This window comes from Syngnathoides biaculeatus, chromosome 8 (assembly GCF_019802595.1).
Source record: "Syngnathoides biaculeatus isolate LvHL_M chromosome 8, ASM1980259v1, whole genome shotgun sequence".
In the NCBI taxonomy this organism is placed as follows: domain Eukaryota; kingdom Metazoa; phylum Chordata; class Actinopteri; order Syngnathiformes; family Syngnathidae; genus Syngnathoides; species Syngnathoides biaculeatus.
In genome coordinates, this window is record NC_084647.1 from 22,763,535 (window position 1) to 22,778,338 (window position 14,804).

Here is a 14,804-nt window from a genome sequence, read left to right on the forward strand (position 1 = left end):
TCCCAAAACGTGTGGAGGACATGGTTTACAGGTTGGGCTATGGTGGGGTTTTTGTCAAAGTTTGGCATGCAGAATTGGTCATGTGAGCTTGACATTCTTTCAGTTCTGGTAACGTGAATGATTTTTAATTCGACTTGATAAGCCCAAAAAAGGCTAAGTGCAAAGGAAAGACATATAACACCGTGACTACCAATAAACTTTGCATATTACCGAGGGCCCGATTTCCGTGACCTGTTAACTTTTCCCAAAAATACGCTGTGAAGCACTATCATCATAACATAGCAAAAAAGTAAGTATTTTTTGTCGTAAAAACATTTTAGACAATTTTAAGTCAATCAGTTAGATATATTTTTGGAAATAAGGACTCGCAATGGGAAAATACATGCTCAACGCATTGTTCATTTACTGTCTCTGCGAAGTCCAATTTCAGACAGAAAATTTAAACTTGTTTCCTCGCATTTGAAAATCAAATTCAAATTCATCAAAAAATTTCACAGAAAATCTGTTTTATTGCTTATCCACTGATGAAGTTTTGGAAAATATTTACATCGCTTTTTCACGAAAAACCGTCAGCCGATAAAGGCAAAGCAGAGAGTGAAAAGTAAGCATCAACAATCGTAAACAAAACTTTGTTCAAGTGAATTAAGCTCATCAGAAAATTAAAAAACCCTTTCCAAACAAACTTTAACATTGTCAAATAAATCTTTCTAACTTACCTCTGGAATGTTTTCTCACAGCCACGAAACTAGCGATGAACGCACAGGTCGGCATGGTTGTTTTGGGAGTATCAAGATGGCGGATGGGGACTTCAGTTTTGGTGGCCAATGAGCCGTCCAGTCTTGTTTTTTTTTAGATCAGTGGGTACATCCAAGGTAAGTCACCAGTTAATCACTGGCACATAAAAGCAAACAACCATTCACATTCATTGGCGGCTGTTCTTCAATGAAGCTCACGTGGGCGTTTGCAAAATGCGGGAGGTATGCCGGAGTATCCTGAGAAAACACGTGATTCAAACCCAGAACCTCAGAGCTGTGAAGCAGACATGATGGCTAACCACTCAACGACCATTTTCCTCTTTCATGTGTCTGTCTACATTACACAAGATGGCAAACTGCCTGTTCATGTACCCCTTCTATTTAAAGAACCGGATAGGATAATGATAAATAAATCAATGCATACTTGCGTATTCCCCTTTAGCTTGTTTCCCCGCTTCCTCCTCGCCGCCCTCCTCTTCTATTTCTCTCTGAGAAAACATTGTCACATATGTACGCGCTGAGGGAATTGTGTGGTTCCCCAGTGGCGGCGGTGTGTGTCTGCAGATCCCCCCCTCTCCTGTACCGTATTGATGTTGTTATGTAATTGAAGTTCTTGCTGGAAGCTTGTCGTGCCAGACCCATGCAGTTGTAGCCTGAAACCAACTGAGCTATGACACCCAGAAGAATACGCTGTGTCTCGCTCTCTGGAGCCACGACTGTAGATTGTAGATCAATAGCACGACATTCCCACTCTGGCCACAGTTGAGAGCCACCCGTTAATGAAGCTGTGGGCTTTTGAAGATTGTGAGAGATAAATAATGCACACTCTGCCTATTATTATGTCTCTGATTAATTCTTTCCCCCCCGTGTTTCGGTGTCCTATTATTTTCTGAGCTCTGAAGGACTGTCACACCTCATCAGCAGGGTTGATTCTGCGTGAAAGGCAGTCGAATCCAGGCTAGATAGCGCTGGTTTTCTTTCTTCACAAGTTGCTTACATGCCACCGCCGTCCTCTTCTCGTGCCCCCTCCCATCTCTGTTTGAGATTATGGTCACAGCCGGTAATGAGGACTCAAAGGTCCAAACGGGTTCTTTTATTTTTTATTTTTTCCCATTGTCAGACTTTATTTTAAAGTGGTGTCTGAAATGCAAGCGACCAAATTTAGGAGTGTTTTGAGTTAAAAGCCTTCTTCCAGGCGATTTGTTTACGATGACTTGTGAGCAAAAATTTGAGATTCAGTATGAGTACTGTACAGTGGGAGTGAACTCGACTCCGTAATGAGCAGCACTTTGGCAGAGTAGGATCCATTTTTCAAAACAGAGGCTTCAAGCCAAGCTTCAAACTAAACATGAAACAAAGAAAATGATGTGTATTTTGCAGTCTGTGAGCGTGGATGCATTTTATGTATGCAGTGAGGTTCTCCAATTTCATTGTACAGTTTCGTATGATGACAATAAATGGCAGTCATTCATTCTTGGGCCCGGGTGTCACGAGTCGTCCACCGTCCCGTCAGCCGCCGTCAGAGCACGGGAACAGTTAACCGAATTAAAACGTGCAATATATTCTTTCACCTTCCCGGGGTGTTAAACATACTTCCGCCTCTAGAATGCAGATGAGGAAACGTGTTTAAGTCTTTGACAGAATGTGCCGTCGGTGTGATATGCGAGGGAATGCCATACTTCAGGGTTACACCCCCCCAGAGGGAGTAAATAACGAGGTGTGCACACGACAGAATTTGTGGGTTGGCGGAATGGACGCCCGCGGGTGAATACGCCCCAAAAACAAGGAATACATCCCAGTTACATAATACAGACTGGATGGTGCTTGTTGGCCCAGGCGCTGCATACGCCCACACCATCTATAAGAGCTTCAGTGATGCTCAGTAGTCAAGATGGTGAAGTAGTGCTGTATTAACCTCCATGCAACATATAGTACACAGTTTATCCCTGAAAATGTGTGGTTTGGCAAACTCCACATTCATTTTCACTACCGTTTTATGCATATTTTAGGTCAAAACAAGTCTGTCTACTGCTTACAAATGACTTTCAGCCATACAATACAGTCTATAAGTCCACAAATGGTGTGTTTTACAATAATACTTAAATGTAAATGTCGAGGTTGCATTCACCATGTCACCAGTGGTGATCATCGTGGCGGGTTTGACTCCAATGAGTGGGAGCAGATGACAAGCACAACCTCAAAATATTCCCCTTCTCTTTTCATTTTAATCCAAGTCCCCGTTCAGATGTATGTTTTCTTTCGGCTTGTCCCTTTCGGGGTCGCCACAGCGTGTCATCTCAGATGAACGCATATATATGTTTGGCACAATTTTTACGCCGGATGCCCTTCCTGACGCAACCCTTCTCAGGGAGTGGACGCCCCAGTGGGATACGAACCCACCACCCCTGGTTTACCAAACCAGTGGCCTAACCACTGAGCTACGGGGCCTCCCAAGTCCCCGTTCAGATGACATTCCCAATTACTAGGCCAGCAAACTAAAGCTTGGCGAATTGTGCTTCGCAATAATAGCGAGACATCGGCGGACGGAATGTTGCTTTTGAATGCTTGGCTGCTCAACCTTCCACATGCGAGTCGACACCACGATATGGTCCAAATAGAGCCGAGCTGTTTTCCATAATTAAATTGGGGACAATATTCGATACGATCAGAGCAGAGCTAGTTTACATTTTTTATATTAATGAGAAATTCATCCGTTTCAACTGCCTGGCATAAAGGAGCAACTACAATAGCTCGAAAAAGGACATTCAGAAGTTTTCCAACCCAAATTATCCTGGAAACCCATTTAGAGTACATCAAAGATTTATGAAAAAAAAAACAATTGCATGGGACCTTTTTGTTTTTGGTCCATTCCTGATGTAACTACTAACAGCCAGAGGAGTAAAAATCCGTCCATCCATCCATCCATCCATCCATCCATCCATCCATCCATCCATCCATCCATCCATCCATCCATCCATCCATCCATCCATCCATCCATCCATCCATCCATCCATCCATCCATCCATCCATCCATTTTCTTAGCTGCTTATCCTCACGAGGGTCACGGGAGTGCTGCAGCCAATCCCAGCTGTCAACGGGCAGGAGGCGGGGTATATCCTGAACTGGTTGCCAGCCAATCGCAGGCCACATCGACACAGACAACAATTGCATTCATAATCACATGTAGGGACAATTTAGAGTGTCCAATTATTGTTGCATGTTTTTGGGATGTGGGAGGAAACTGGAGTGCCCGGAGAAAACCCACACATGCACAGGGAGAACATACAAACTCCACAAAGGCGGCGAAACCCAGGACCTCAAAACTGTGAAGCCAACACTTTCCAGCTGATCCACCGTGCCGCCCGAGTAGTTAACATTTTTGTTTAAATTTTCCTTTATTTCCCAAGATTTAATATAGTGTGCAAATGCCATAAGTACGATTTAAAATTAGTTTAAAACACAAGTGCGCAAGTTTGTTGGCTCATGTGCGATGTTACGTCAGCCTGTGTTACTTTTAGGCTGGTGTGCTACCTAATACTACTGCCGAGTCTCACATGAAGGTGTTTTTTTTTGTGTGTGTTTGAATAATTTAACACCTAAATACAGTCATTTTTGTAACATGGGTTCATGATTGTGTCCATGCTCGACTCCGTGGCATCGATGCCTTATCGCCATCTCCGTTTTAAGTGTTTTGCCGGCATCTTGTGGTGTTTATATGCAATTCCAAACACCTTTTGCCTGACAGTTTTTTGCTTTGCACCTTTTCGTTGTTTGCGGGAGGGCATGGTATGAATAGCAGCCGCATATGAGCAATGAGTTTTATGTTGTGTAAAGTACTGTTTGCACGATTGTGTCAGTGATGTGATTATTTCGCATCGTATCTCGTAATATGGCAAGCAGAATGTTTCTTTGCTCAGCTTTTCCCGAGGATGTATAACCTGTTCCTTATAAAATATATATTTGCATGCGTGTGTGTCTTTTTCCGTGTGCGCACATGCTCAGCGGATGCCAGGGAATGAGAGCGGAATCTTGCCTTTGTTGTGGTCCACTGCAGTTGATGGCATGTTGCTCAAGCTATTGTGCAGCTGGCGGCGTAACATACGACAGTGGTGTAGTACTCTGAGCTTCATTGTCAGCCCCATTATCAACATTCATCTTGTTTGCTCAATCAACACAACTCTATCGCGCTGAAATGAACATTTTTAAATACTTCCAGGATATAAGGTAAGACCCTGATGCTGATGGGCAATACCTACAGTACCTTCTTCCATCTGCTATAGAAAAGCCAAATTAGCAACAAATGCAGTGACTGCAATGACTTCAATTAGCAGACGCTACGACCTGAGCCCATTTGAACTCTGTTGCTAACCAAAACTGCAGCACCGACAGCGACTTTGTCAAAATAAATAAAATGGGGAGACTGAATGTGTTCACCTGTGCAGTATTAAAGTGCATCTCAAGATCATGTGGAGATCCTTAGCATTTCAAACAAACTCTGACACGTGATCGCTCCACATATTATGCATCCACATGTTCATATTGTGGGTTTCTTGCATTTTCTCCATATTTCTTAAAATCTTTTTGGAAGTTGTCTGAGCATAAATTGCCATCTACATGTAACCTCGTTTAATATTTTTTCAAAAATAAAGACATCCCCCTATTAGATGCCTTGCGTCAGCTCCGAATGTCAAAAATATAAAATTTACCTTTCATGTGTTCACGCTGGCCAGCGACAGCCAGTCAAGCGAGTCGTCATCCAACACGACGTGCTGTCCTCTCCCAATCATTTCCATTCCTCTATTCTTAATTTCACAACACTCTGTTGTTAATTTATCATCTTCCTCCTCTCAAGTCTGTATAAAATACTTTATTATGCAGTAACACTATACAGCAGAACCTGAATAGAACAGACCAATACGGGTGGGGGGTAGAGGTCAGATATAGCCAATTGCCGTTAAATTAAAGCACTTTTTTTAGGCTCTGTGTACCCATATTATTGTACTTGTATTGTACTAAGCTTGGAAATGTTTAAAAGGTTCACGGTTCATCCAAAGTGGCTATGCCCGTGTGCTTGGTCATTGTTGATGTACTTTACTGTACTGTACTCATCATGGGCGAGTTGCTCTCATGAGCTGCGAGGAATTTGTGTGCTTTTGAGTTCCAAATCTGTTGGTAAAATTGAGGCTTGAGGGGGAAAACAAATGTTACTGTACAAAAAATGGCATTTTCCAGACATGTGTACCACATGCTCTTTGTTCAATAGATGTAACCATCGTCACACCCAACTTAATTACCTAGGCTAGATTATATTTGCAGGGCGGCACGGTGGGTCAGCTGGCAAAGCATTGGCCTCACAGTTCTGACGACCCAGGTTTGATCCCGGCCCCGCCTGTGTGGAGTTTGCATGTTCTCCCCGTACCTGTGTGTGTTTCCTCCAGGGACTCTGGTTTCCTCCCACATCCCAAAAACATGCAACATTAATTGGACACTCTAAATTGCCCCTAGTTGTGATTGTGAGTGTGGCTGTTTGTCTCCATGTTCCCTACGATTGGCTGGCAACCAGTTCAGGGTGTATCCCGCCTCCTGTCCGTTGACACCTCGTGAGAATAAGTGGCTAAGAAAATGGATGGATGGATTTTATTTGCTCTCTCCACATTGGCCAGTTACATAGAGTTTTGATACACAGCAATTAAAGTATATTACAGGTGATTCTCCCCTCCCCTTCCTTCCGAAATTGTGGTGACCACTGGAGTCCACAGCAACGTTAGCACTTGCCTCTATTGCCACATGGGCCAACCCCGCTGTCTTGTATTTTACTTTTGTCGCGAAGTCAGTTTGGAACGTCTCCAGCTTACCCATGACCCTAATGTGGATAAGCGCTAAAAGTGGATGGAAGGTGAAATATGGCAAGAAATGAGGCAGAATTACTGTAATTCCCGGCCCACAGAGTGCACCTGGTTATAAGCCTCACCCAGTACATTTGTAAAGGAAATACCGTTTGGTACATACATACGCCGCAGCTGTGTAAAAGCCGCAAGTGCCCACATTGAAACCCACATTCAAATACGAGATATTTACAAAGAAAGACTGTACGCAGAAAGAGCTTAACGCTAACGCTAGTGCCGCACTAACATTAACAGAGCCGGTTAAAATAAAACTTACCAGCAAATATCACTGAGACACGTCAGTAATACAGCAGCAACACGCCAGCACAGCGCTAACGCTAGCACAGCTCCAACAGGGCCGGTAAAAAGTCACTTCCTTGGCACATGTATTCCACCGGTATCATTCTTCCCGTTTCCGCTTGAGTGCCCCATTGTGGCCGTTAGAAAAAATGCACAAATTAGCCACATCACCGCATAAACTGCAGGGTTGAAAGCTTGTGAAAAATGTTGACGCTTGTAGGTCGGAAATTACAGTAAATCAGGTTAGTCTGATCGTGAATGCACACAATTTTTGTGAAAATTGATACCTTGGGAAGAACTTGTTCACAAAATGCAACAAAGCTTTTTCTGTGCTTCAGTAGGTGCTGCTGTTTAGGTGAGCAACATAGGTCTTTTAGAGAGCCTCTACAGAATGGCGCGTGAGATACGCAGGTGGACCTAAAGAACATCGGCTCGTTCCAGTGTGTTGAATGAAACTGAGACATTTGCTTCCTCTCGCTCGGCGAGGCTGAGACGTTCTTTCCTGTGCATCAATGCCTCTGTGTCTCTGTTCTATGAGCTTCTTTCAGAACTCTTGCTCAGTGGATAGATGGACCTTGTGTTCACACACAGCCGCATCCCTGTGTGCGCACTTTGTACTTCTGACCTCGCCCACATCGAGCGAGACATATTAAAAGACAAATAAAGACGCACACCTGCTCCATTTGTGCCCGACAGTCACAAAGACTATAAATATAAATATATATAAAAAATATGTCTGTTTCCTCTTCAGTGGAGCGATGCATGAGTGTGATGCAGTCTGGGACGCAAATGGTGAAGCTGAAGGCAGGATCCAAAGGGCTTGTGAGGCTCTTTTACCTGGATGAGCATCGCTCCTGCATCCGCTGGAAGCCGTCACGCAAGAGCGAGAAGGCCAAGAGTACGTTTGTACGCATGCACGATCGCACGATGGTTCGCGCACACGCCACCTGCACTGATTATAAATCAGGTTATGCTATCGATTCCAGCAGGGCAATTTAAAAATCCTGATTCCGAAATGACAAATGAAAAAAACAACAACATGAAAATACACATGACAATGAAAAGATAATAAAAGAAGAAAAAAAAATACAATGAAAATAAACCATGAAAAAATAACAAACAATACACACAAGCTCCACATTACACTAAATATAAAACTGCAAATAAATGTTTCATGTTTTTCTCTGTGGTCCTCCAGCTGTTATGGCCGGGCCAAGCCCACCGGGAGTTTAGCCTCTACACAATACATTTTTATTACTTTCACTGTATACATTTCACACATCGGACACATTCATATCTCAATTTTCTCAAAACACAAAATTTAATAGCCCAGCAACAAAAGTCAAATGTTGTGATAGAAAGGGCTTGATGCTCTCCTCCTATTTCATTTGAAATGACTCATAAGTCACTCACAATTTTTGTGCATATATTTGTGCGTGTGTGCGTGTGTGATCCTTGCTGCTGTTGTCACTGAGAGGATTATTCAATTTTTTTTGCATATCAACCCACCGAGACTCCTATAGATGTGTATGAACATGTTTAAAAATGACAGTTTGTGGCTGTCACCATTCGATAAGCCTCTTAAACATGCTCCCTTGCCACAATTGTGAAATACACACCTCGTGCCTTGTTCTTTGCAAAAATGTGTGCATGCGGCGTGTAACATGATGCGGCCATATTGAGACTGTCAGGCAAGGCGGAATTCAAGTGACGTGATTATGCTGGAGGAGGGAAATGGATCATTCTGCAATGGGTTGTGACCAAGACACTTTGGCTCGGAATCAAATGCTTCCAATATGGCTCAATGGTTAAAAAAAAAACCTAAACATATATTGAAACAGGCATTACCAGATTTGAATTAATCATTTTTTTTCAATATTTAGGGCTAATGTTTTGTACTGGATGCTAAAGTTTTTTCAGTATTCAGACTACACAGTGTAGTCATTCAGCAATGACCAATTATCATTGTAATAGAGTACCGTGTAATGTAACTTAATTACTCAACAGAAACACACACAACATTCACTTTATCAGGACAATCCAACGACATCCAATTCAGGAACAATTTCAAAAATGTCCGCAGTTCTAAATAGTTTGAATTAAAACGATCAAAGAGCTGTTAATATTACTTCTATGTTTATTAATAAATATAAATGTGTTCGTTTTTTTTTTTATTAAATTTATGCCTTTAATTTGAATCCTAATGAATGTATTTTTGATGGACTGAATTTGTATTAAAACTGTGGGCTAACTTTTAACTAACTGATATTAATACTATTTCTAATAACTATAACTATAATTTAAGCCTACTTTATGGAAAATTTTATTTCATTCAGTTTATTTTCAATATCAATATTAATATATTTGCAAATGTCTGCAGACATTATGACTTTTGATTAAACTGTGGGGTAGGGATTAATGATTTATGTATTTACATGTATTAAATTTATTTGAATCCCTCATTGGATGTTAGTTTAAAAAAATGTTTGAAAGGCATACCTAATAAAATGTCTATGGACTCAAATTATTTTCCTCTAATGGTTTCACAGCAATGACACACAACACACAGAAATACACAAATATTTGCCTCCTGTTTTTCAAGTTATGTAAATATATGCATGTTAGCAGAGACATTTGATGCGTACTGAGTATTTATATAATTTATTAGCTGGATGGATTATTGGGTAAGTAGTTGTAGTCTTCTGATTTTCCCTTGTGCCTCCCCCCCATCAGTCACCATCGACTCGCTGTACAAAGTGACGGAAGGCGGCCAGTCGGACAGCTTCCATCGGCATCCCGAGGGCAGCTTGGACCCGGCGTGCTGCTTCACGGTCTACCATGGCAACCACATGGAGTCCCTGGACCTGGTCACGTCCAACTCAGACGAAGCCCGGACCTGGGTTACAGGTCTTCGCTACCTGATGGCCGGCATCAGCGACGAGGACTCTCTGGCCAAGCGGCAGCGCACCCACGACCAATATCCTTTTGCCGTGCAAAACATAACGTACAATGGCCCAGGAAGTATTTATTTACTCAACTGCAGATGGGTGAGGAACTTATTTTCAAACACTGACAAAGACAATGCTAACAGCATATTAATTTAATGTCAACTGAGGCAGACTGGGCAAAACAAATAGGTCACGTAGATCTGTGGAACATAAACCTCAATACACTCCAGAATCTACTGTCATACCTGTCATCGTTCAAGATGGCGTCACCACGTAACACGAGATTGACTTTGATAACACACAAGGAACAATGTAGTGTACTTTGCCACATTTTAAATGGACAGAAATTATAATCATGTCTTAACAACTATCATTATCGCGATGAGTCACTTGAGTCAAAATCGATCACAATATGTAAAATCTATGACATCTAATAGATATACCTTTTCTGGATCCTTTTAATACCCCAAAACAAACCATAAAAAAACAAAACAAAACAAAAAAAAACGTGTCGTTTCAATTTTAATTTTTTTGGGACAAATATACTTAACGTGCGTGTGGTGACGTGGATGAAGCAGACATTTGAGGAAGCCGATAAAAATGGCGACGGCCTACTGAACATCGATGAGATCTACCAGCTCCTCCACAAGCTCAACGTCAATCTCCCACGGAGGAAGGTCAAGCAAATGTTCCAGGTGGGGGAAAAAATTGAGACATTTCTCTTTTCTTCCTCTCCAACACCCACTGTCCTCATGTCCTCCCTCACAACATCCATCAACCTTTTCTTTGGTCTTCCTCTCGCTCTTTTGCCAGGCAGCTCCATCCTCTGCACCCTTTACCAACATACTCACTCTCTCGCGTCTGAACATGTCCAAACCATCGAAGTCTGCTCTCTCGAACCTTGTCAGCAAAACATCCAACTTTGGCTGTCCCTCTAATGAGCTCATTTCTAATCCAATCCGACCTGTTCACTCCAAGCGAAAACCCCATCATCTTCATTTCTGCTACCTCCAGTTCTACTTACTGTTGTTTCTTCCATGCCACCGTCTCTAATCCGTACATCATGGCCGGCATTTCTCTATGCATTGTAATGTTTTATTAGCACTAAAAAAGGCAACTACGGGGTAGGTAATGTTATATATAGTACCCACTTCATTAGGTACACTTGCACAATGTAATTTGATCCAATACAAGAGTTGTATTCAAAATCATCTTTACAAAGATAGTCTTGATTGACACTCTCAGCGAAGATTTCATTTCAGAATATGTTTATTATTCTTATGGCGTACCTAATAAAGCGTTCTTGATGCATATTTAAATCCAGTGAGTGACTAAACGTTAAATTTGATGGACACCAACAGAACGTTTTATTTATTATTACTTCTCCTCTAGCAAATCATTAGAAACCGCTTTCAGTTTGATGCACAATGATTTAAAAAAAACAAAAGGGCTTTCGTTTGTTGGGAATCGTTCTGTTAATCAGGCAAAAATGCGCAGGATATTCTTTGTCAAGACCACGTTGCATACCTAATAAAATGTCCTGGCTCTCTACAGCGTCATTAAAATTGACAGTTCTAGATCACTATGTACACTCAACATGCATGAATAGTTATATGTTCTCAGGTGAGAAGTTTTAGACAAGGGGGAAAAGGATAAAAGTCATAGGAGCTCCTTAATTTTTTAAGAAGTCGCACTGGGGCAATGTTGCAAATCCACACGGGACATTTGTGTTCTTTTCTTAGGAGGATAACGCAAGCATGCTTGCAGTGCAATGCTAATGACCTTCAAATTCTCACTTTATTAGGAACCTGCATGGAACAGCTAACAGATCATTGCGCTTTTAGTTTGGACTTTTTTTTTGGCCATCTTCAATCATTTGTGACTTGACTTAGGCCTCATGATTTAAAAGCCTGGCTTTCTGCGGAAAAAAATGGTGCCTTCAAAATAATTTATTGCGCAGAAATGAGAGGAACGACAGCACTTCCATTTATATCCCCTGCAAAAAGATTTTTGCAGCTGCTGCTACCTGTCGTGTGCTTAGTTTTACACAACCCTGTGGACTTTTTTTTTTTTTAGAGTCGAATTAAGGTAACCATGGCACGCAAAAAAAAAAAAACATCTTTGTCAGAGACCCATCAAGGAATTTGCGTGTGGATTCTGTGTCCATGCACACATCGAGCTGATTCTGAGTTGTCGAGCGACGGAGGGATTAGCCGCCATTATTTGATTGGGTGGCAGAATGGGTCCCCGAGATATGCAGGTGATATGAGTTCGTGGCAGCGGGCTGTCATTGTGAGGTGGCGGACCGGAACGAGCAGCGACGCGTGCCGAGCGTGTCCTCAGGCTATGGGGGCCACGATATGAGGGGAGGGAGTGGACTCTCAAAGCTATTAAATGTAGAAAAAGCATGCTTGGTGTGGAACAATAGATGAAATGATACATTTTCTATTTCTGTGGAATAGGATAACTGATTTCTCGTCATTTACAGTATTTAAAATGAAGTAACAGATCCGCAACGTTTACATCAACACGTGAGATAATATTGACACAATAATAACATATCTGGAAAACCTACACCAAGACCTTTAACTGAAAGTATGATTCCTCATGGTTTATTGGAATATGTGTGTGTGTGTGTGTATATAATAGGCGACAGGGTTCAATCCTGGGCCCACCTGTGTCCGTGCCTGCGTGGGTTTTCTCCAGGCACTCCAGTTTCCTCCCACATCCCCAAAACATGCAACATTAATTGGACACTCTAAATTGCTCCAAGTTGTGATTCCGAGTGTGACTGTTTGTCTCAATGTGCCCTGCAATTGGCTGGCAACCAGTTCAGGATCTACCCCGCCTTCTGCCCGTTGACAGCTGGGGTAGGCTCCAGCACTCCCTACGACCCTCGTGAGGATAAGTGGCAAACAAAATGGATGGATGGATGGATATTGGCTTGCGCCATTTCTGGGCTGACTGACGTGACTTTTCCCGCTTCAAGGAAGCAGACACGGACGATCAGCAGGGCACTCTGACGTACGACGAGTTCGCCGTCTTCTACAAGATGATGTCCATCCGGCGGGACCTCTTCCTGCTCATGATGGCCTACAGCGACAGGAAGGACCACCTGACGGCCGACGAGCTGGCCAACCTGTTGCGCTGCGAGCAGAAGGTGGGCACGCCTTGGCATCTACAGTACTACTTTTTGTCTCCAATATGCTGTTTGTTTGACACAGACTAAACAAAAAAAGTGCGGGGTGTGCCACTTCTATGCCTTTCTGGGACTCCTCTGCTTTCTCTGTACCTTTGTTGATGATACTCGAGTGCACCCTTAACCTCAGTTGGCCACTTCCTGTTTCTGAAAGCTATGCATGACATAACGAATCATTGAACAGTTGGGCATGTGCAATCAAAAGTTAAGGTGAGGTCAAATTAGGATTATCTGGGAGGGAAACCATGCATTTCACGTATCTTCTGACAACTCACCCAAAAGCCGATTATCCTTAATTGCTTGTGAATACTCGACTCAAAAGAGTCATTTCTCAAATAGTCGTTCACTGCTCCACATTGCGTCTGCAGGGCAGTGAGTAGAGACGTTCAGATATACACAAAGAAGTGTTGCATAGCTACGTGTTGGAGTATAAGTCAGTCTTTATTAAGGATAAAGAATATATGCCCTGTTGTTTTAGTGCAGGAGTCACTGACCCTCTAGAAACTCAGCGCTACTTCTTTTCTACTTCTTTTTCCTACTTTTTATATTCTTTTAAACTTCACGTGCACTTGATCTAAATTGTCATACTGAGTACAAATAAACGCCTCCACCTTTTGTTTGTGTCTGCAGATGTTCAACGTTACTCCGGAATACGTCGCCGAAATCATTGACAAGTTTGAGGTGTCTGATGATAACAAACAAAAAGGGCTCATGGGGATTGAAGGTGAGCCTTGCTGTATTTTAGTATTAATATTTATGTATGCAGAAAATACTTGGAAAAGGGCTCAGGAAGGCTGAGCATTTAACACAATTTCCTTGATGATGATAACACCTCTAATTTAAAAAAAAAAAACACTGTGGCTGAAGATCAGCCAATCATAGGCGTGACCGACGAGGTGCGGATTGTGCGCAAGAACAAGCCAGTCAGAACCACTTGAGGTGAACTTGAACACGAAGATGAGACGGCGAGCGGGCATTCGCTTGGCAGACGCGTCATGGGGGCCGCCGTGCCAATGCGTTTGCCCATAAATAATTAGTTCTTTAGCGAGCACTCACTCCCCCTCAGTGTCACGGCGAGTGCCAGCTGAAGGCTCAACTTAAAGGAGGCCACAGACCGAAGAGGCGTAAGAAAATTGGGAAGTCGAAGCTCGGCGCGAACGCGAGGCGACGCAAGGAGGTGTAGGAGCGAGACTAATGTCATTGTCGCCGTCGTCGTGGGAGGCGGCGCAATGAGTCTGATCACGCCATGACGTCGGCCTAATGCCCAAGGCCTTCGACATCCTCCTTTGTGACAGAAATAACCTTTTCTGCCATACTGGGATAATACTTTCAAGAATGCGATAGAAGCGTGACAAGATGGATGTCCGCTCTGATAACTGCGTTTCCACAGCAAGGCCGTTTTCCCCCAACATTTGCAAAGCGCCCTTTTGGCTCTCCGTATTATCACGGCTATTCCGTTCTCATTTCATCCTCCCACCTCTGCGGGTGAATTCAAGCTTTCTTCCCACTCTCTTGTGTCCTCATCCTTTACCATTAAAACCCCGTCCCTCAATATTCCTTTTTTGCGGGATGGTCGACCTGCCTTTGAAGCAATCGCGTCATGACTTCCTCGATAACGCATTGCAAGAGAAATGATCAAATATATACAGGGTATTGCTTTGATTTTACATTATATCAGAATAATCCCTAGAGAAAAATTATATTTTGAGAAAAAAAA

At 42.7% G+C, this 14,804-nt stretch overlaps 1 protein-coding gene across 1 annotated transcript in view; it reads left to right on the forward strand.

The window, feature by feature from the left end:
* Positions 1–14,804, forward strand: part of plch1 (phospholipase C, eta 1) — a 73,017-nt gene that overhangs the window by 25,894 nt on the left and 32,319 nt on the right. Inside the window, exons 4-8 of the mRNA XM_061827356.1 lie at positions 7,692–7,838; positions 9,674–9,917; positions 10,454–10,583; positions 12,878–13,048; positions 13,718–13,811. Coding sequence (XP_061683340.1) covers positions 7,692–7,838; positions 9,674–9,917; positions 10,454–10,583; positions 12,878–13,048; positions 13,718–13,811 — 786 coding nt within the window. The remainder of the gene's footprint in view (positions 1–7,691; positions 7,839–9,673; positions 9,918–10,453; positions 10,584–12,877; positions 13,049–13,717; positions 13,812–14,804) is intronic.